Source organism: Stegodyphus dumicola, chromosome X2, assembly GCF_044657685.1.
Source record: "Stegodyphus dumicola isolate Sdum_Otavi_A_Nest chromosome X2, ASM4465768v1".
Classification (NCBI taxonomy): Eukaryota; Metazoa; Arthropoda; class Arachnida; order Araneae; family Eresidae; genus Stegodyphus; species Stegodyphus dumicola.
The window spans coordinates 19,288,471-19,309,704 of record NC_140781.1 but is presented as its reverse complement, the minus strand read 5'-3'; the positions used below and the strand labels follow the sequence as shown (position 1 = coordinate 19,309,704).

At 34.1% G+C, this 21,234-nt stretch overlaps 1 protein-coding gene across 2 annotated transcripts in view; it reads left to right on the top strand.

The window, feature by feature from the left end:
• Positions 1-21,234, top strand: part of LOC118198297 (ileal sodium/bile acid cotransporter-like) — a 114,652-nt gene that overhangs the window by 41,945 nt on the left and 51,473 nt on the right. For both annotated transcript variants that reach the window (XM_085809826.1, XM_035369943.2), the window contains exons 2-3: positions 19,270-19,475; positions 19,561-19,765. In XM_085809826.1, coding sequence (XP_085665952.1) covers positions 19,270-19,475; positions 19,561-19,765 — 411 coding nt within the window. The remainder of the gene's footprint in view (positions 1-19,269; positions 19,476-19,560; positions 19,766-21,234) is intronic.

The window sequence follows — 21,234 nt, the reverse complement described above, 5'->3', positions numbered from 1 at the left end:
GATACAAAAAAGTATGAAAAATCAACAGTTCCCTCGTCGAGATTTGAATCACAGATCTTGCACTTACTAGCTGGATGTGCTAAATATTTACACTATGAAAACACTCAAAAGTAAATACGATAATTGCTTCAATTCTCCGCCCATTAAAAGGGTGAAGGGGAAAGACACGAGACTCAGTCGACCAAATTCAAGGGTGACGAGTTACTGTCAACGACATTTTCAATTCAGTTGCCACTGTAGAAATCATTAGGTTTTTATTTGAATGAGAAAGTGAAAAATCAACAATGCTCTCACTAGAAATCGAACCCCGAATTTTCCACTTACTGCCTGGATGTGATAATCGCTTACACCACAGCAGCACGTACGGGAAAATGACGAAATTCCTTAAAAAAACGGTTACCTTCTCATTTTTCTTCATATTCGCGAAGTGTTTGCTGGTAATAAAACTGATGTTATCATAAGCATATATTCTAAGTATAAATATATAACATAAAGATGATATTCGCAATACCGAAGAGACTTGGCCCTTTTCTCCAAAGGTACGGCCACTGGTTCGAATAATTTTACTAATTTTGATTTCAGTATTATTTTCAGTACTGACACTTACTGTTTTCGCCAGTATGCATTCGTTTGATGTTTATCGACAATCCTTAAATATCCTGGTTGGTAGTCCTTAGGGTAAGTCGTCCTGCATTGTTTTAAGCAGATATTCACAGTGGCTAAAATCAGGGCATAATTAGGATACGACCTCAAAATTATTACAAAAGGTCAATACGTACTACAAATTAATTTATGCATATGTGACCCAGTAAACATATATTAGCCCACTAAAAGCCCTTAAAAACCCTTTCTTCAGATCCTCTTAAGGGGTATCAGAAACCCCTATACCGACAATGTTAAATTGGCCATTTTCGATGTACCTTTTCTCAAAATCTGCTGTAGATACAAGCTTGAAATTTTTTCTGTAATTAAAGTATACCTATTTGATTATACTGTAATGAGCTTCTGAAGCGTTTTGAATTTTCAGAGTAAATTACAGAATATTTTGTTAAGCAAAGTAAAATTTAGCACTTTTCTCACACAAAAAAATTTTAAATTTTTTTTTCTAAGTTTATTACAAAAGGCTCGTTTCAGTAAATATTAGGGAACCTACTAAATAAGCCATAAAAAGTTTAGATACCTGTGAGCAGTAGTTCCTGAGAAAAGGTACATCGAGTATAAAAAAATCACGTTTGGAAAAAAAAACGCGTTTTAATGTAAAAATCCTCATTGATCAAAGCAGTAGATGACAAATTAAAATTAGATTTTTTTACAGTTCTAATTTTCATAGAGATTAAAGAATGGTACTTTTAGAAAGATAAAAGTGTAGAGAATTTGAAAATGCAATAATCCGAAATCACAGTTTTTTGAAGATTTTGGGGTTCCAACACCCCTTTTCTGGTGACCTTTAAGCTTTCATTCAGATATCCGTTCTGGTTCTGGTTCCACTATTCACTCCTAGCAGCTAAAAATTAACATAATGCTGCTGAAACTGTCAATTTTCATAGAGATTACAGAATGGTACTTTTAGAAAGATAAAAGTGTAGAGAATTTGAAAATGCAATAATCCGAAATCACAGTTTTTTGAAGATTTTGGGGTTCCAACAACCCTTTTCTGGTGACCTTTAAGCTTTCATTCAGATATCCGTTCTGGTTCTGGTTCCACTATTCACTCCTAGCAGCTAAAAATTAACATATGCTGAAACTGTCAAAGGGACTCTGCTAACTGACGACTAATATTTACCCTTGTTTACTCTCACTGCCACCAGCACCATGTGAAGTTTGGAAATGTTTGTATACGTAGTACATATTGACAAGTCCTCGCTTCGTACAGATTTGCGTTACTATGCATTCGTAATATACCCAATGTTATTAACGTTTTTTCTAAATTTGGTGATTATTAACTAGATTTTTCAAGCCACCATAAACCTTAAAAAATTTTGCAATACGCACTTCGGAAAAATATTCGCGAATAAACGGACTCCCTCTACAACCAGCGCGTTATAATTTAATTATAACGTTTAAACGCCCAAAATGTTCGAATGTGCTCCCTAGCTTTGAAAGCACAAATTTAGGCGCTTCGAAGTCTTTTGTGACTTTCTTTAAAGTATTTCAAATATCTCCAAACGAAAGCCTTCCACGTTATTTTCTAATTGGCTATTGCTTATATAGCGACTCTCGGCAGTCTCTCTCTTAAGAGAACCTCTGCAGTCTATTTTCATTACTTTAAAATATCATTAATAAAAATAATATTATGATGTAGGAACTTCATGGGTATATGAAGCGTACCTTGTCTGGAAATTCTGAACAAGGCACGTACCGACTACGATGCGATGACTGACTGTTCTGGGTAACAGATGCACTGACTGACTGTTCTGGGTAACAGATGCACTGACTGAGCGTTTAAGTCTATTCAGCTGTCAGACCACCATCAAACTTCGATCTTCTGCACCACAGCCAAAAGCCATATCAATTACCGAAAGCCAGCTTTCATTTCACTCACTTTTGCTTCTAAATCTTCAACTAGATTCACACTGGTGTCTGCCGATAACATCGCGGCAAAAACATCGTGGACGAAAACGTCGCGGAGAAAACAACGCAAGGTGAAAACGTCGTGCTACAAAACATCGTGGGAGAAAACATCGCAAAGAGAAAACATCGCAGTTCTAAAACATCGTGGTACAAAACATCGTCGTCGAAAATAAAGCGGTTCAAAAACATCGCAGTTTAAAAACATCGTCGTCGAAAATATCGTGGTAAAAAATAAAGTATCTACAAATCATCGCGTGACGATAACATCGCAGACATGCTTTTTTCAGGTTTTAATAATTGTAAATGGATATTCCCATAATGATTTGTGAGCGCAAGGTGTAAAGAAGGATAAATTTTGCTTTCGCATATTTTATTAACTAATAAATTTTTGCTGAAAACGTAAGAAGGAAACTTAAGCATAGAAAATTAAATTAACTTATAGATTATACTTTTCATGAAATATTAGCAGTAAAAACTTTATAAAAATGATTTATTAATGGCCTTTGTTAGTTAACTATGTCGGTTTAAAACTCTATTAAGTGCTATAAGTTGCATTATTTTTTTATGCTTAAGTTTCCTTTTTATTTTCTCAGCAAAAATTTATTAATTAATAAAAAATCTGAAAGTAAAAATTATCCTTCTTTCCATCTTGCGCTCACAAATCATTATGGGAATATCCATTTACACTTATTAAAGCATGCCTGAAAAAAGCATATCTGCGATGTTATCGTCACGCGATGATTTGTAGATACTTTATTTTTTACCACGATATTTTCGACGACGATGTTTTTAAACTGCGATGTTTTTGAACCGCTTTATTTTCGACGACGATGTTTTGTACCACGATGTTTTAGAACTGCGATGTTTTCTCTTTGCGATGTTTTCTCCCACGATGTTTTGTAGCACGACGTTTTCGCCTTGCGTAGTTTTCTCCGCGACATTTTCGTCTGCGATGTTTTTGCCGCGATGTTTTCGGCTGTAACCATCCACACTAGGCCAGAAGTCGATTGTTTCGCGTATTAAATCCTGACTCTTACACATAAGGGATAGTAAAATATTAAATAATTAGGTAGTTATCATGTTTAAAATGCATATATAATAGTATACTGCTATTAAGTCAGGTTATATCATTCTGAGGTATTCTAGTTACACTCGGCACGTTAAAAATCACTGTAAATCCTGTGCATCATTATATTCAAATAAATGCTATGAACGAAATAAATGTTATGAATGTGTCTTCCTTTACAATGGATGATAGTTAAATTTAAGTTTGTTAAAATATAAGGCATCACTTTCAAATGAAATATATATATATATATACTTAAAAAATAAGGCAACAGCAAATATTCACCGCCTATGCTTTTTAATTAACGGTTTTCACTGAACTGACGACTGCTTGAATTCTTTAAAATATTTTCGTAGGCAAAGTAAAAAATTCAGAGACTGAAAATATTCAGTATCAGTTACGTGAAATGTCTTTCTCGGAGGTTCAAAACACCCTTCCAGAAATGTATTATCTTTGTATATTTTCCATATAGATATCACAGTGGCTGCATCACAGTGTGATTACAACAAGGGAACGTGCAATACTTTCACAGAAATTTGTTAAACCTGAGAATTATGCCATCTGCCACGTACCCCGCTGCAGAAGCATTATTTTGATTAACATATAATGTTGCGTGGCCCCAACTGGTCAGCAACAGTAGTAGTGACTGCTATAAACTGTAAATTACACAAACTCGTAAGAAGGGTTTAAATCCCTTTTTATTCCACTTTCGAAATACAGCTGCGTTCACTTGACGCTCACAAACTACGCCGACCCGGCGGTTTAACAAAATAGACAAAAATGCAACTAAAAATAAATGACAGGATGAATAAATGACGAAATCACTACCTACGAGGCTCTATAATCGTAACTAACTTAACCGCGTTCTAAGATTCAGCAAACTTTCTGATTAAGAAGTTGAAAGATTCAACGAACTGCCGAAATAGGCACACAGGCCGAAACGCGCGGTTCTTAAATTTCTACCTAGCAACCTTCACGCTCGTGATTCAAGAAGCACACTTACAATCTCGTTTCCCTTCTATTTAAACTCAATTTACTTCTGCTAAAATTTGAATACTCTGCGCGTTCTACTAAAATTTACATACTCTGGCATTGGCAATTCTAGGGGAAAGTAAAGGCTTGACAGGAAAGATAGCTTAAAGTAAATGTTAGTTAAAATAAATATAAACCCTACAAACATATACTCAAAGGAAAGAAATTTTTGCTTTCAAATTGTGTAATTCATTACACCAGGCATTTATTCAGCAGGAAACCCCAGCTTGACATTGTAATCACAAGGACCAAATTTTGGGGGGAAAAAATAAAATAAAAAAATTCTTTTATAAATCCTAAAAAAAATGTCCTTCCCTTTTATAAACTCTTCAGTTCTCCCATAGTTGAAATAAAAAGGAATGTCATTAAATATTTTCATAAGACATCAGAAAAATAGCCATTTATGGTAAGAAAGCTTCAAGTAAAAGCGTATGATCATAAATAATAGCAAAAAGAAGAAATAATTATTTAACATTAAGCAAAGAAAAACGAATTTCTTCCAACAAACATATGAAAAATGTCGGGAATGGGAATAAATATGAAAGAAAAGTACAAACGTTCCCTTCACAAATTGAATATGAAAGAGTAAAATTAAGATCAGCAGGTACTACATAAATTAAATTTCGAAAGAGAAAGTTATTTTAAAAGACATTCTTTCCATACCCTTTAAGCGTACTTCAGTACATTTTTTACGGACCTCTTCGGCCTTCACCCACTCCCCCATATTTTTCTTTTACTTGTGTTTTCTCCCCGTTTTGCTTTGGTTTTTTGCGTTTGAACAGCATTACTTTGGAAAGGAATTCATAAATTCATACCAGAAATATTTTCAGTACCTATTTCCTATATTTTAGTCGCAATAATCTTGAATGCTTTGCTTTTTGCTTTCCTTCTTCTGGTATTTGTATTAAATGTGTTTTATACCGATTTACTACTGTGGCAATCAACATGAACAGCCTTTCTTACTCTGACAATTAGCTTAAAATTACGAAACTTAGCATAAAATGCAATTTATTATATTATATTATATTTATATATACTATATTATATTTTTAAACTTATATTTTAAAATTTTAAAGAGAAATATTTTCATTATAATGGCTTAATTTCAAACATATACAAATATTTCTGAAGTGATGTAAAAATGCAAAAAATATGAAAAAAGTAAATAAAAAAAAATAACTCCTCTCCCACTGTAGAAAAAGGAGCAACCAATCCATCCAATTGTCTTTTGAGATTTTCAAAGATGACGGTCGTTCGCCCGATTTCTACCCCATCTTGTCTAAAGGAGAAGAATTTTCAAGAAAGTTTTGCCCCCTTGCAAATGTTATCATTCCAATGTTCGTCATTATTAGAAATGAAGGCCGAATGGCGCGAGAAAAAGCTTTTTTAAATGATTAAAAGTGATCAGACAGGGAGGAAGGACAAAGAAGAAGATTATGTTACCCAATATTTTTATATATTTGTTTTATGCTTTGCAGAACTCGAAAATTTTAAAAAAAAGCAAAACAAAAAACAATTATTTGGCTCACCGAGCGCAGATGTATTCTTTAACTTAAACGCTACTCCATTTACTATAATTTAGATTAAATTCTCCCATCCAGTGAATGATTTATGACAGAAATGGGAGAACTTTTCGGCCATACTCAGAGAAAACTATGCATCAAATTTTATAAAAAAATAAAAAATTATTAAAATCTTAAAAATCTCAAAAACATGGAAACATGATTAGCATTTTTACGGTTATAGAAACAATCTAGTATACGATTATTTTGTGCTCCTCTCCTTTCGAAAATATAAAATAAATATTTAAACAAATTTCCTGCCGCATTTTTTATTTTCATATAAGATACATTCCCTTTGTTGATTGCGCGAATACGAACCAGTTATTTTAAGAAAATCCGTCACGAAGTCATCCCTCTTCTTAACCAGATATACCTCCAGTGTTTTTGCAAATAACCCAATTTCTGCTTTTTGTAATAATAGTTTATCAGTTTTGACAAAAAAAAAAAAAAAAAAAAAAAAAAGGATAAACAGAGAAAATAATACTTACTTGAAGCTCCGACTTTCGCAAAAAAGTATATTATGAGATAATCCAAAACGTCTCAAATTAAATATATGATTGAGAAAAACATATTACATATATAAGCATTAAATGTATTCTTGGCACTAGTCTAAATGCAAATAAGAATAAGCTCATTATGAAGCAAACGGCCGAGCGGTAAAGTCGCTGAACACTGGTAGTTCGGTCCGAGGTTCGAATCCCGTGAACGGGCTGGCTGCATGGGAGTTTTCGTGGTTTTCCCCATGTGTAACGTGTATACGAGCCAGTTTCCCTTAGAAAGTCCTCCACGAAGGCATCCCTCCCCTTAGGCAGATAGCCCTAGTGTGCTTTGCCATAATTGAATACACCACCACACCACCATTATGAAGCAATTAAATATATAGCCTCAGGCCCCCCCAGCGGCCGAGCGGTAAAGACGCTGAACACTGGTAGTTCGGTCCGAGGTTCGAATCCCACGAACGGGCTGGCCGCATGGGCGTTTTCGTGGTTTTCCCCATGTATAACGTGTATACGAGCCAGTTTTCCTTAGAAAGTCCTCCACGAAGGCATCCCTCCCTTTAGGCAGATAGCCCTCGTGTGCTTTGCCATAATTAAGTAATCCAATTCAATCCAATCCATATAGCCTCAGTTCTGTGTTCGTTTCACTTTGTGTCTAATCACTTTTCATATAAAAGGATGCTGTTACCAAATGTTACCGCTATGTATTATTTTTAAAGAGTGTAATATAGAAAATACAAATAATATAGCGAACAGAAAAACTATTATGGCAGCAATTAACTCTCTATTGGGGAATTCTAAAGATATGCTCATTTTAAAGATTTTGTAATTTTGTTGTTAAATTTTATGTGGCGTATGTACAAAGAAACTGATGCTAATAAATAAAGCTAAAATGGCAAATAAAAACGTTGGTCACCTTATTAAGAAAACTGAACACTGATACCATAAACTGAGAAAAGACTGAAAACGAAATTTAGGGCAACAGTTAACACACTATCGGGTATTCTAAAGGTATGCTGCTTTTTAAATTTTTATGATTGTAAGTCATCGATTTGCGCATCCGATGCGATATTTTCAAATCTAAGCATGACGAATGTGTACATGGAGACGTATATATTATCATTGTCCATTTTATGAGAGAATAGAAAAATTAAACATAGTATTTATAACCCAATTTCTGCTTTTTGTAATAATAGTTTATCAGTTTTGAAAAAAAAAAAAGGATAAACAGAGAAAATAATACTTACTTGAAGCTCCGACTTTCGCAAAAAAGCATATTATGAGATAATCCAAAACATCTCAAATTAAATATATGATTGAGAAAAACATATTACATATATAATATGAAACGATGAAACGATTGAAAAAATCGATTTCCAAACTGTTTCATATTTCAATTCCTGCAAAGAGTATCAGCTCCTGTTGGTTGTTTGGTTATTTATATCAAAGCCTCAAGAGCTATCCGTCTAAAGAATAAAATGCCGTTCTAAAAGGCATTCTAAACGAAATATATTCCATTTTGCAGTAATCACGAAAGCCTTACGAAGCCAACCCGCTGAAAACCGCATTGAATTCAGCGGTTTTAATGTTGTGCCCTCTCAGGGAACAACGTAAATCTAGCATACTACTCAGCTATCCCCTTTTAGGGAAAACTAAATTTATTAATCATGGTACAAGATAAACTTACGGCATTAAACACTGTGTGTCTGTGTGTTAACAAAACTTAGAGCACAGGATAAACTTATGGCATTTTCGAAAATTGCATGCTTTCACAAAAGATCTTACATACCGAGATATATAAAAAAGTATCAGCTGGTGTAACGTCGGAAAAGGATGTGTGAAGTCCATTCCCTGTGAGGTCTAAACTCCATTCTAAATAAAGGGACAATAAGCATTTAAAGTAGATATATTCACACTTTTCGTAGGATACTAGTATATATATTTGAAAATACAGATACGCAGGTCTAAGACTATATCCTAAAAGAAACAGACCTTCAAAGTTCAGTACAGATCGTACTGGAGTATAGATCGAGACTTACACGATCGAGACTACAGTATAGATCCAGACTTAAGTTTTACATTTTTTAATAAATTTTATTCTGAAATTCCGTAGCCTACATTTTCGCCACAAGTGCCGTCGGGTTGCTATTCTGTCCCCCAATGAGAAGATTCCGAGTACAAAAGGTTTACACTTGGCCACTGACGAGCCAACATTTATTGTTGACCAGTGAGAAAACAAATGTATTAACCGACTTTCGAATACTTTTCCATTGAAAAATCTAAAGTTTTACACGTGTTATTGGAAATACAAATATTTTCAGAAAAAAAAAGAGCATAAACCTATTAAATATACTAAAGATAAGATAATTTGCACAAAGTTTCAAAGTCTTCAAAATAAAATTCTTCCAACAACTGGCTTGACACGTAGAACTGATCAACGATATCTGGGTCGCACAGATACTAATCCTGCAGAACTTGATCAAAATTCATTAGGATCTTCTTTTGTACTGATTTCCACCGTGAGATTTTGTCTATGATTGAACGAATAGAAGTGCATTGGAGTCTGATCAAAAGCATTGTTTAGGCTTCTGGGACTCTGTCACTTCCGCCATATCGTTTCTATTTACCCGAAGCATTCAAACAGAATGGCTTATATAAAACGAATAAAAAAAATAGCGAGTGAAAATGCTAGATTACCTCGAAAAAGGTTAAAATTAAAAATACACAAAAAAGTTTTTAAAATATTTAAAAATTCAAGCAAATATACCATTTCTCTTCTCAAATAAAAACAACATCTATTGCACTGCCAACGCAAGAAACAGAATTTTTATTGTTGAATGACATTAAAACTCAATTCAAAAAGAAGTTCAATTTTAAAAGCTCTGTTTGCATTCCTTTATTGAAAGTAAAATGTTATAAATAAAGATAGTAAAATATTAAAATAAGTATATTATTGTATGAATTGTTAATTAAGAGAAATGCACTGTAAGATTAGAAGTCTATTATGCTATTACAAAACACTACCATAGCCATTATAGTTTTAAGATTTACGATAATGTTATAAGGTATTTCTCCCACTTCTCTAGCGTGCCTTCGTGGTGTAGTCGTTCTGCACACTGAGCCGGTATTTCAGAGGTCCGTGGTTCGATTCCCGGCGAAGGCGGTTGCATATTTTTCATCTTTTCTGCTTCCAATTAACCTAATGACTCTACAAGTGGCGCCCGAACTAAAAGGGTTGTGGATGATGATTCTCCGCACCCAGGATTTGGCGACTACGTCCCCTAAAACCCTAGTCAGCCTTTAAAAAGGGGAGTATATAAGGTATTTCTCCCACTTCCCTAGCGTGCTTTCGTGGTGTAGTGGTTCTGCACACTGAGCCGGTATTTCAGAGGTCCGTGGTTGGTTCGATTCCCGGCGAAGGCGGTTGCATATTTTTCATCTCTCTGGTTTCCAAAAAAATGCTAATGTCTCTACAGTGGCGCCCGAACTAAAAGGTTTGTGGATGATGATTCTCCGCACCCAGGATTTGGCGACTAGGTTCCCTAAAACCCTAGTCGCCCTCTAAAAAGGGGAGTATATAAGGTATTTCTCCCACTTTCCTAGCGAGCATTCGTGGTGTAGTGGTTCTGCACACTGAGCCGGTATTTCAGAGGTCCGTGGTTCGATTCCCGGCGAAGACGGTTGCATATTTTTCATCTTTTCTGCTTCCAATTAACCTAATGACTCTACAATGTAAGCAAGAAGTAGTGATAGAAATTTTTCAATTGACGTGCTACAGGATCTCATAAATTTATTTTACTTATGACACTCATATTATAAAATAATTCTTCTCGCAAGATGTTCAAAACAGCAGATAAAATGTCTATGATGAGCAACGCACTTTGTGTATCTATCAACGGAGTTGATAGGGTAAAAACGCATGAAAATAAAACAAAAGATTGGTACAAGGATACTGGAATGTCTTCTTATGGTGCTATTAGTTACAGTTACCTATGCAAGAATTTAAGGAGAAACGAATAGACTGGTCTGTTTTCTTTAAATTCTGATTGAAAAAGTTGAAACTGTTGTACCATTAGTATAGGAAATCGAACTGAATTTCTGGATTAATGTAATTAACTACACCATCGAGATTTCTTCATTTTTTTCCCCTTTAAGCTCTTTTTCAGCCCCACCAGTGGCCGATTAGTAAAGTCCCTGAACACCGGTCGTTCCGTCCGAGTTTCGAATCCCGCGAACGGGCTGGCTGCATGGGCATTTCCGTGGTTTTCCCCATGTGTAACGTGTTAATAGGAGCCAGTTTCCCTTAGAAAGTCCTCCACGAAGTCATTCCTTCCTTCCGTGTAGTGCCCTTATGGCGGAACACGTAAATAATAATAAAAAGCTCTTTTTCAGCCCGAAATTTCTTTCAAGCCATGCAAGAAGAGCATCGAAAGTGTAAAAACTGAAAGCTGAAGAATTATTAATGCTTGTTAATACAAAATAATTTTTAAATTCATGATTTTATTGCGCGGACAGACATGTTGTAAACCAACCAGATCTCTTGGTTAAATTCCAAAAGTAAATTTAAGTTCAGAGCCAATGGTCAAATTAAAGTAAATATATTACACGAAAACTTCAGTTAGACACAAGAGCACTTCAGTTCATTCTAGAATACTTTCTAAAAAAAAGTTTAGAATGCGAGATTCATTAAACTTGCATGAAAAGGAATGGACTAAAGAAATTAGTAGCTTTCTACACGAAATCATCTGGCAATGCAATAATTCCATTGTACTAAATAGCTTAGACCATTTTCTTAAAATCATTGCTAAGGATTAGGACGTTCAGAAAAATTCGCCACATTCGTGACAAGAAACCCTATATGATAACAATAACGTGTTATTATATAGGGTTTCTTGTCACGAATATATATCAATAACGTGGTTTCATCGCGTATGTTGCGCATGCCACAGCTTAGTTCGACAATTATTTTTTAGTATTAACAAAAATTAAAAGTGAAGACACTATTCATAGGAAATAGTTCACAAAGAGTGCCATAAATAATTTAATATTTTTGCGACATCTTTTTTATTCCATTAGTTCTGCATTATATCTTTGCATATGCAAGCATGTCCTTGCAACGACTTCATATTTATCTCATCGTGCCCTTGTGCAGACACAAAATCGTACACGTAAATAATTCTCAAATCATTAACGATGAAAAAGACTGCTCGTGGCGCTGAATCGGATTGCATTTTTAAAGCGAAAATTAATTATCCAAAGCGAATATTAGAACATACAAAAAATATCTTATTTTAATTTTAAATTCCCCTAATTTTTTATAATAACATTCTTCCCAACTGTTCTTTTATATGCCGTGTTACATTCTACTTATTTTCAAAGTAAGATATTCAATTAGCAGCATTTTGAATAACGGCTTACTTAAACAAGTCTGACTGCAATATACATCTCCTTGGCCTAGTGGCCTTTTTCCCACGTGAAGTGGTCTGGTATTATAGGAATTAAATCTGAACGGCAGAATAACAGTTAAAACAGCCTGAAAAATTTCACCCAATTTCAAATAGGCTTACAACATCAAAATCCAATCATAAAATTCGATGAGAGAACCTTAAAAATCTAATTTAGCTCTAATTTCTAATCTGTGAACTAAATTACTCTCTTTTACAGCTTTCATACCTCCATCCAATGAATATGCAATGTGCAAGTATAAACTTTAAAGCAGCGATGCTCTTAGTTCAGTACGATTTATCTATGCTTCCGTTACAGTTAATGTTGATATTGGCAAAATCAGTCTTTTAAATATCACTTATGTTACGAATACTGGTAATACTAAGTTCAGATAAATTAGAATTAAAAGAAAGAAATTTCTCTACGCTCAAGAAAGTTCGCAGATTCGCTTATTATTAGAATCAAACTCTTCGCTTATTTTTTTTGGACATATTACAGTTTCACAATACAGGTAATTGATTTCACAGTTTTCGATACACATTCTGTTTGCAGAGGGAAAAAAACTGTTTCTTATGTATATATATTTTTGTGAACTGTGACTGTGCTGATTAAAATAAGATAAGAAATCGCTATTTCCTTCATATGGTATTCATATGACATTTTAATCGCAATTTATAAAATCTTTCATTTCAAGCAAAATGAGGTATTCGTGAGATATTCATATTAAAATATGCCTATATTTTCTACTTTAATTTATCAATACTATGTAATTTTTATCTGTGTGATCAGCAGACTGATTAAGGTAGCTCTTGTTCTATGAAGACAAATATGTAATTTATCAGCCGATTTAATATTCTTTTACATGTTTACGTTGTTTATTAATAATACATTAATAATACATTAATAATACATGTTTACGTTGTTTATTAAAAAATAAAGCAATGCTTTTCAAATGTAAAATATACGCAAATAACAGAATTATTCTTTTTTTAAACTGAAGAAAAGCCTTGAGACGGTTTACAATATACAAACATCATAAGAAGTACATCATACTATCTGCAGAGATAAAAACTACTTATCTGATTTTACCTAGTAAAAAATAATGAAATTTAAGATGCTTCTCTGACCTCACAATAATTATTATGCGATCTGTGGCTTCAAAACCTCTGATTTAGAGTATGATCATGTATCACAGCAATGCAGCCTCAGGTGGAAAGAGTGACGCAATTAACAGCTTGCGTTAGACGAAAGGATATATCAAAGATCGTTAAGGTTATTTAGATTAGAAAACGATGAACGACTCATCCATAAATTTCCCGGTAATCTTTCCGGAAACATGTTAAAATGGAACACCTGAAGGTAACTTTTAAGACGAAGAAAAAATTTCTTATACAATCTAGACTAGTTGGAATGTTATTTAACGCACATGATGATAAGGATAGTAATTTTATTAGGTGATATGGCTTATAAAGATGCATCAAATGGCTCAGAACCTTTTCCGCATAAAAGTAAACTTTTAAAATAAATATAATTTGAGAACAGATAAATCCCGATGATAAATTATCAATAGTCTGCACATAATTCAAAACATCATCTTCACCATTAGCATCCCAAGCACAGAGTAAGAAGCATTAAAGTACACATTAAAATACATTAAGGCAATAAAACACACACTGAGTCCAAATTCTTTACATCATGTGCGTTAATGTTCTTTAACGCCCATGATGATAAGGATAGTAATTTTATTAGGTGATATGGATTATAAAGATGCATCAAATGGCTCAGAACCTTTTTCGCATAAAAGTAAACTTTCAAAATAAATATAATTTAAGAACAGATAACTCCCGATGATAAATTATTAATAGCCTGCACATAATTCAAAACATCATCTTCACCATTAGCATCCCAAGCACACACTAAGAAGCATTAAAGTACACATTAAGGCAATCAAACACACACTGAGTCCAAATTCTTTACATTTAAAATATTGATTCTCCCCCTCCGAATCATCTATGCAAAATATTTGACATTGAAAAGGATATTATTTTATGAATTTTATGCTACCTGCCCACAACCAGCAACTGAATGGTTAAGACCACTCAGTGCTCGAAGTTCAACCAGTGTTGAATGGGCTGGCTGCATCGTTAGTTTCGTGCCCTTTTTTTTCCAATGTTCCAATATGTATAACGCGAATACAAGCCAGTTTTCTTTAGAATGTCCTCTATTACAGAATCCCTTCCTCTAGACAGATAACTCTGGTGTGTTTTGCCACATTCAAATAACCTGTCTGTGTTACCGAGGCGAATACACAATTTTGACAAACAAAAATAGAATTAAAAAACTATATTTCCTCTGTTATAAACACACAAAACAGTTCGAAGAGAAGCATGCGAATATAAAAAGTAAAATTAGACAGAACAGCCACGTTGGATTGGCATTTATTTTAAGTAAAACTCTCTCGATTTCAAGTGTGATCTGACACAGATTATTGTGAATAAATTATCATGTGAACGTTTTAACACTGAAGAAGGGAGACATGCGCCAAGTCGCTCAGAAACGATATGTAGTTTCCATTAACGCCAACAAAATGCCTGCCAATTTTTAGGTTGCTTCTTTGTCTGATTTTACTCGAAACTGTTATTTTAATTTATTAATCTTACTGTTTAAATTTTCGGTACCAGAGACCACTGACACAATAATAGTAATAATAATAAAACAAAAACAAAAGCGTCTGAAAATTCTGAAGCACAGGAGAATGTGATGAAAATGCACTAGCAACATGTTTCAACTATTTTTGCTTCAGCAGCTTAATACTTTTGCACATACTGGCGGTCTATTCTCAATCCGATTAGCGGTACGTAAATCTTAGTCTTATTTTAAAAAATCTCGAGATAACATTGATTAAATTAAAAAAATTTTCTCAGTGTGACTTTCCCGTGGTTTACTGACTGCATAGAGGGACAAAAGCACGTATCAACGTACAACTAACTACCTTTCCGCCCACTAAACCTGTACCAAGATATGTAACGAATGCATTAATAGCTTATAAACATTATTCGTTAATTACAGTAATACTGCAAACGTTCATAAAAATTACCAACTGGATTACCATAAATTAATGTATTATAAATTACATCAACGTAATACATTATAGAAAAATAAAATAAAACCATAAATTATTAAGACGTACGTCTATTGCTTTTAAATCCCTCATTTTGTTGAGCAAATTCAGTTATAATTTGAAAGGTAAAAGTTTTGAGACACGTCGAATGGTATTACTTTAAAAAAACTATTTATAGGAAAAGAAAAAGATGATTGAAAGGCCATATACTATTTTGTGCAACTTTTTTTGCCAGGTCATATGTATGATAAATTCCTAGTGGTGTAATGTAATGGCCCAAACTTTTGGAGTGAATCTTCTACAGACGTTTCTGGATTTAAAATAAGTAAATAAGGCATTTTCTTAATAACCACAATCCTCAATCATCTGAGTTGTGGTGATATTGGTTTCAGTATTTTATTCGAATTTATAGTGGTACGGGTATCGGTATTCCAATTTACGGTGGTATGGTACAATATTACGTGAGCGGGTAATAATGTGAGCATTCCAGACAAGATTTCCCTCATCTAGCATACGCAGAAACCCCGTTGGCCGAATATTGAAAACATGTAAATGATGCATAAGAAGAGCTGTTTCTCATGCTTAAGTCTTAAATTCACCAGATCCCGGCTCCGAGATTTTTCAAGCTTTGATTAAAATCATAATTTTAGCTGCAATCCTAAATAAGATAAATTATGGTATTTTAATTCACTCTTTAACGATTTGTCACTTAATTGCTAATCTTTTATTTGTTTCTTTACATCTTATTAAAATTTATTATGTTATTTATCTGGTTGTCTGAAAAGTCAAGACACATTTTTATATGTTCTTCAAAGGTTCTTTATTTGTATAAAGAACAATGAGCAGTTAAAAGTATATTTCCTGTTTTGTTCGATAACTGTTTGCGTTCTTTTAATGAATTTCTTAATTTTTCATTCGTAACCTAGCTTTATCAGTGAAACGCTGAACAAGGTGGCTCATCTGAATTGAATGTTATACTACGAAAGAAATTTTGAAGACAGCGAAACAAACGAAAATCTGAGGACACAAGATCAGACGAGCATGATATGCCAGGAACACTCAATTGCACAAATTATTCATCCAAACTCCAATAATTTTTTTCAAATGATCAAACTCGTGTATAGTCTCGCGTTATCGGGATGGAATGCAGCTCCTATACGATTAATTAGCTCTGGAAGTTTCTGGAAGATCGATTCATTGAAACTGTCAGCTGGCGACAGAACACATTTCTTAGCTCGTTGGTAGAAGCTTGGAAACAAGACCACACATAAATTTAATCTCCTGACGACAACTGTTTGAGTTTGGATGAAAAGTATTGCCATGCGTATCATACGCCCCTAATCTTGTGGCATCAAATTTTCCCTTGTTTAGCTCGCTTCAAAATTTCTTTCGGTATAACATTCAATTTAGATGAGGCCATAAATAAGCACCTTGTTCAGCTTTCCTTGATAAAGCTAGATTCTTTTGTGAATAAGGAATTACTAAAACTCATTAAAAAATTTTAAAAAGTTACCAAACAAAACAAGCAATATACTGACTGATCATTGTTTTTTACAAATACCTTTGAAGAATCCGGAAAAAATGCGTCATGACTTTTCACACAGTCTAATATTTAGTTATTTAGTTTCGACATTCTTTCATAGGGTACTTCTAATTTTGGAGATTAAGGCGTGGCAATAGCTCTTTTTGACTATTATTGAATAATGGAAATTTCTATAACCGTTGGAATCTTCTTTTTTCTTACTCATCGACGAATACAAACAAATGAAGCCATGCCCTTCTCCGACACGCTTTCTTTCATTTCAATTTTTGAAAGCCAAGTGAGATTGCCATTAAAATGAAGATATTACAAGTTAAAATTTTATCTCATATATATATACTACGGCTTTAGTGAGCCATGAAGGACGACTTTAAACAACCACAAAAACACGAATACATATAAACATGACACCGCTGAGCAAATTCTGAAGCGTTAAAAGCAAAGTTTTACCAATCCTAAATTTGCGAAAGCGAAAGTTTTGAGGCTGAAGGTCACTCCGGTAGTTAACCTCTGTGGAGAGACTCTTTCCGCAATGATCATCGTACCCAAGATAGACTTGTCGACATAGGAAGAATGATGAAATCTTTCGCTTCACTGATACGAGCTAATCATTAATGAGTATTTGAGTCAAGGTGAGTAAGAATGGTCGGGGCGTACCAGAGCTCAGCATAGTATCATTCAAGCGGATGTAAGAGTTGCCATTGGATCTTGATTGCTTAATCGTGTTCTGAATAAAATTAATTAGTTTTTGGAAGTATTCGATAATTCGAATGCTTAAATTACACACTGATTGACATTACCCTCAATAACTGATCAAAAAGTCGTATTTTCTAAGCAGAAGAAAAAATGTATTATAGGTCTTTTTATTCTTTCAGTTTTTCTCTTTTTATTAAAAAATAAATGAAAATTTCAGGCTTCAACTGTGCCTTTCCTAATTATTTCATAAGGAACAGAAGAGTTTGATAGGTTTTTAATAAAGTAATTAAAAGTAAATTAAAAAGCCTATGACTTGCGCTAAGGCTTCAGAGTAATAAACCAATAATTCATAATAATTTATAATAAAAAAACTTTCCATATACCATCTCCAAGGAACACAAATTCAATTTAAAACCATAAATGAAAAAAAATTAGTCAGAATTTAAATTAGTATTTTAAATAATAATTTCAATCTCCTTATTAAAAAAATCAGTTAAGAAAAATTTTTACTCGCAAAAATACCAAAACCAAAAGTAAATTTTAAGTACTGAAAAAGTAGCTATTGTCATTGATCGCAGATTAATCGACTTGTCAAGGGGATAAAACAATCTACCGTCAATTAACAACAAGTGAATTAATAGAAAGTGTTTCATCTTATTTTTAAGTAAGCATCAAATTATTTGCTAGATCCAAACCATAAGTCACAATTAATACTCAATCCAAATAAAGACATTAGTCCATTTAAGCCCAAATAATCTTCTTAAACAAAATAGTAAATAATCTTATTAAATTAAAGTTTTTTATTTAGAACACAATTAATCTGAACGCGATGCTTACTTTAGAAGACATATCCCCTACACTCTGATTTTCAAACGCAAAAACAGAAGTAAATTGAATTTGTGTTGCTTGGAGATGGTATATGGGAAGTTTTCTTATTATAAATTATTATGAATCAAAGGTTTTAATAGAAATAAATGCATAAAGGGTGGAAAAAATTTAGCTAAAATATATATTTTTTCAATTTGGTTATTTATCCAATATCGCATTAATTTCATGCCATTAATTACGCACGGATTCATGGCTTTACGGAAATTACCATATCTATATCAACAACTCAAAAGAAGAAATCATTGTGGGAAGAACCGCAAATCATGTTGATCAGTCAAATAACTTTCATGGTCCTGTCCACTCGTTGGGACCTTTCGGGCGGATAAATCATGCTTTTTAAGCATTACAACTGCACAAAACTTTTACTTTATATACGTCCTTCTCCTTGCTATAACTAGATATAAGGTTGTAGACCTACTTTTACGCCCCTCCCCTCCCCTGTATATAAGCGCGTTTTTTATTCCAGAATATATTCTTCAATATTGACTAAACAAAGCATATACTGTGAAATCAAGTCATAACTGCGCTAACAAATTTTTAACACTCGAGGTAGATTCCGAAATTGAGATCCTAAATACAAATTTTTTTAAAGTTCTGCATTAATATTTGGTTTATTAGACATAAATTTTACGTCCTGTCTCTTTATTTACCTGAGGCAAGTGCTTCACGCGACTCAGCTTTAATGTGGCTCTTCTGATGCCCGTGCTGTTAACGCACATCTTTCACTAGCCTTCCTATGCATGTATTTCTCTTTCAAAATATTATTTCAGAGCACTTACGTTAAGTATGATATCTAAATTTGTAATTAGTGCAAAGATTATAAAATGACGTTACAACTTTATTTTAAACAGCTATGGGAACATATACGTCGACCTATTGGAATCATCATTGGAATGTGCAGCCAGTTCGTTCTGTTACCTTTATCTGCTTTCTGCCTCATCAAAGTGCTAGGATTAAACATCCTGCACGCGACAGGCCTTCTTCTTTTAGCATGTAGTCCAGGTGGAGTGACTTCAAACATTTTCACTTACTTCTGTGAAGGAGATATATCTCTAAGGTAAAGGAACTAGACATAATTCTTTCCATAATTTATAGCAATTTAATTCTAAATTGTTTATAGCTTGATATCTTTCTATTTACAGCATAGCAATGACCACGTGTTCCACGCTCGTGGCCCTCGGAATGATGCCGCTTAACTTGTACATGTATGGACAAAATCTAAATCAAGAGGATGTTGTCATCCCATACGGAAAAATGGCGCTCTCTCTAGTGTCTGTCACTTGTCCTGTTCTGGTAGGAATGCTTGTCCATTGGAAGTTTCCTCGAATTGCTGCATACCTCACCAAGGTAAAAATTTTCACTATTCCTTATAAACATCTAACACACTAAAAAAGGGAAAATATATAATTCTCAGTTAGTTATTTTGAATTATCCCCTATAAGTTGGTTATTTACAATCAAACAACTCGGTAAAGAACCTCATTCTACAAAAACTTTGACATGATTTGTCTGCGTGTAGCTGCGATTGTTAGTTATGGGAAGATTAAACGCTCTTTTTAGTAATGATCTCCATTCTTTATTATTCAAGTATTATAAAAAATAATTTGAGAAATAAATGTAATACATGTTACTTATAAATATTCATTTGGTTCATTTCTCCTTATGCTAGCATATTTCTATGACTATTTACCATCTATTATCTAAGATAAATTTTTAGAGAAATTCTGATAATTCTAAAGGAAATTGTTCTCTGAAAATCGGCATTCGTAAACACAGGACAAATATCTACTCGCTCTCATTTATAAAAGAGAGCATCATAATGTTTCTGGGCTAACGGCGAAGCAGACTGGCACTCGTAGCTGCAGCGACTTTCAATTTTGAAAGGCAAGTATGCCAACAGGCATCGCTGTGTCTCACACGAGGAGTTGTTATAACGGTTCTTTAGTGATTAGGTACGACTGCACTCGCCGCCTTGAAACACGACAATGGTTAGCGACGTTTTTTGCTGTATCGTCGGGCCCAGATTCTAATCCTTGAGAAGGCACGGATATTTATAAGTGTATTGTGTCTGTGTGGCATGGGGCACTTAAAACTCTGGGCTTCCGAAAGTCCTCTCTAGTGGCAAGACTCTCGGATCCTTCTCCCGGGCTGTGTGTCATCAAAATTGAGGCGGAGAAGTACAGTGGGATTATATCCGCATGACCAATAATGAAAATTTGGGTGTCCCGTCCTGTAAGTTTGTGTTTCTACCTCTGTCTGTGAGTTGAAGACAGTTGTTACATCATGATCAGAAAAGCGATACAACGAGCCAGTTACAATTCTGCCTTAAACAGGGCAAATCGGCTACTGGCATACATCGAATTAAACATGCATTGACAAGTTAATGTCGGTGCGGCAATACGTTACACGTAATGTTTCGAGTGGCACAGGCTCTTCAAATGCCCATGAAGACAAGAAGAGATCTGGAAGCCATTCCTCGTGCATTGTCCTCGAAAATGTGGAACAAATTCAAGAACTTCTGCATGCGAATTGTCAGAGGTCGATTTGGTTTATGTGATTACGGTAAAGCCTCGAGGGCTATCTGCCTAAGGGGGAATAGCCTTCGTGGAGGACTTTCAAACTGGCTCCTATACATGTTACACATGGGGAAAACCACAAAAGCCCCCATGCAGTCAGTCCGTTCGCGGGATTCTGTTCAGCGACTTCACCGCTCGGCCGCTGGCGGGCCCCTCCAGAGGTCGATTAACCACATTGTATTAGTATATCGTAGAGGTCAAAAAAGACACATTAGTTAATAAATTTAGTCTCTATTAACTG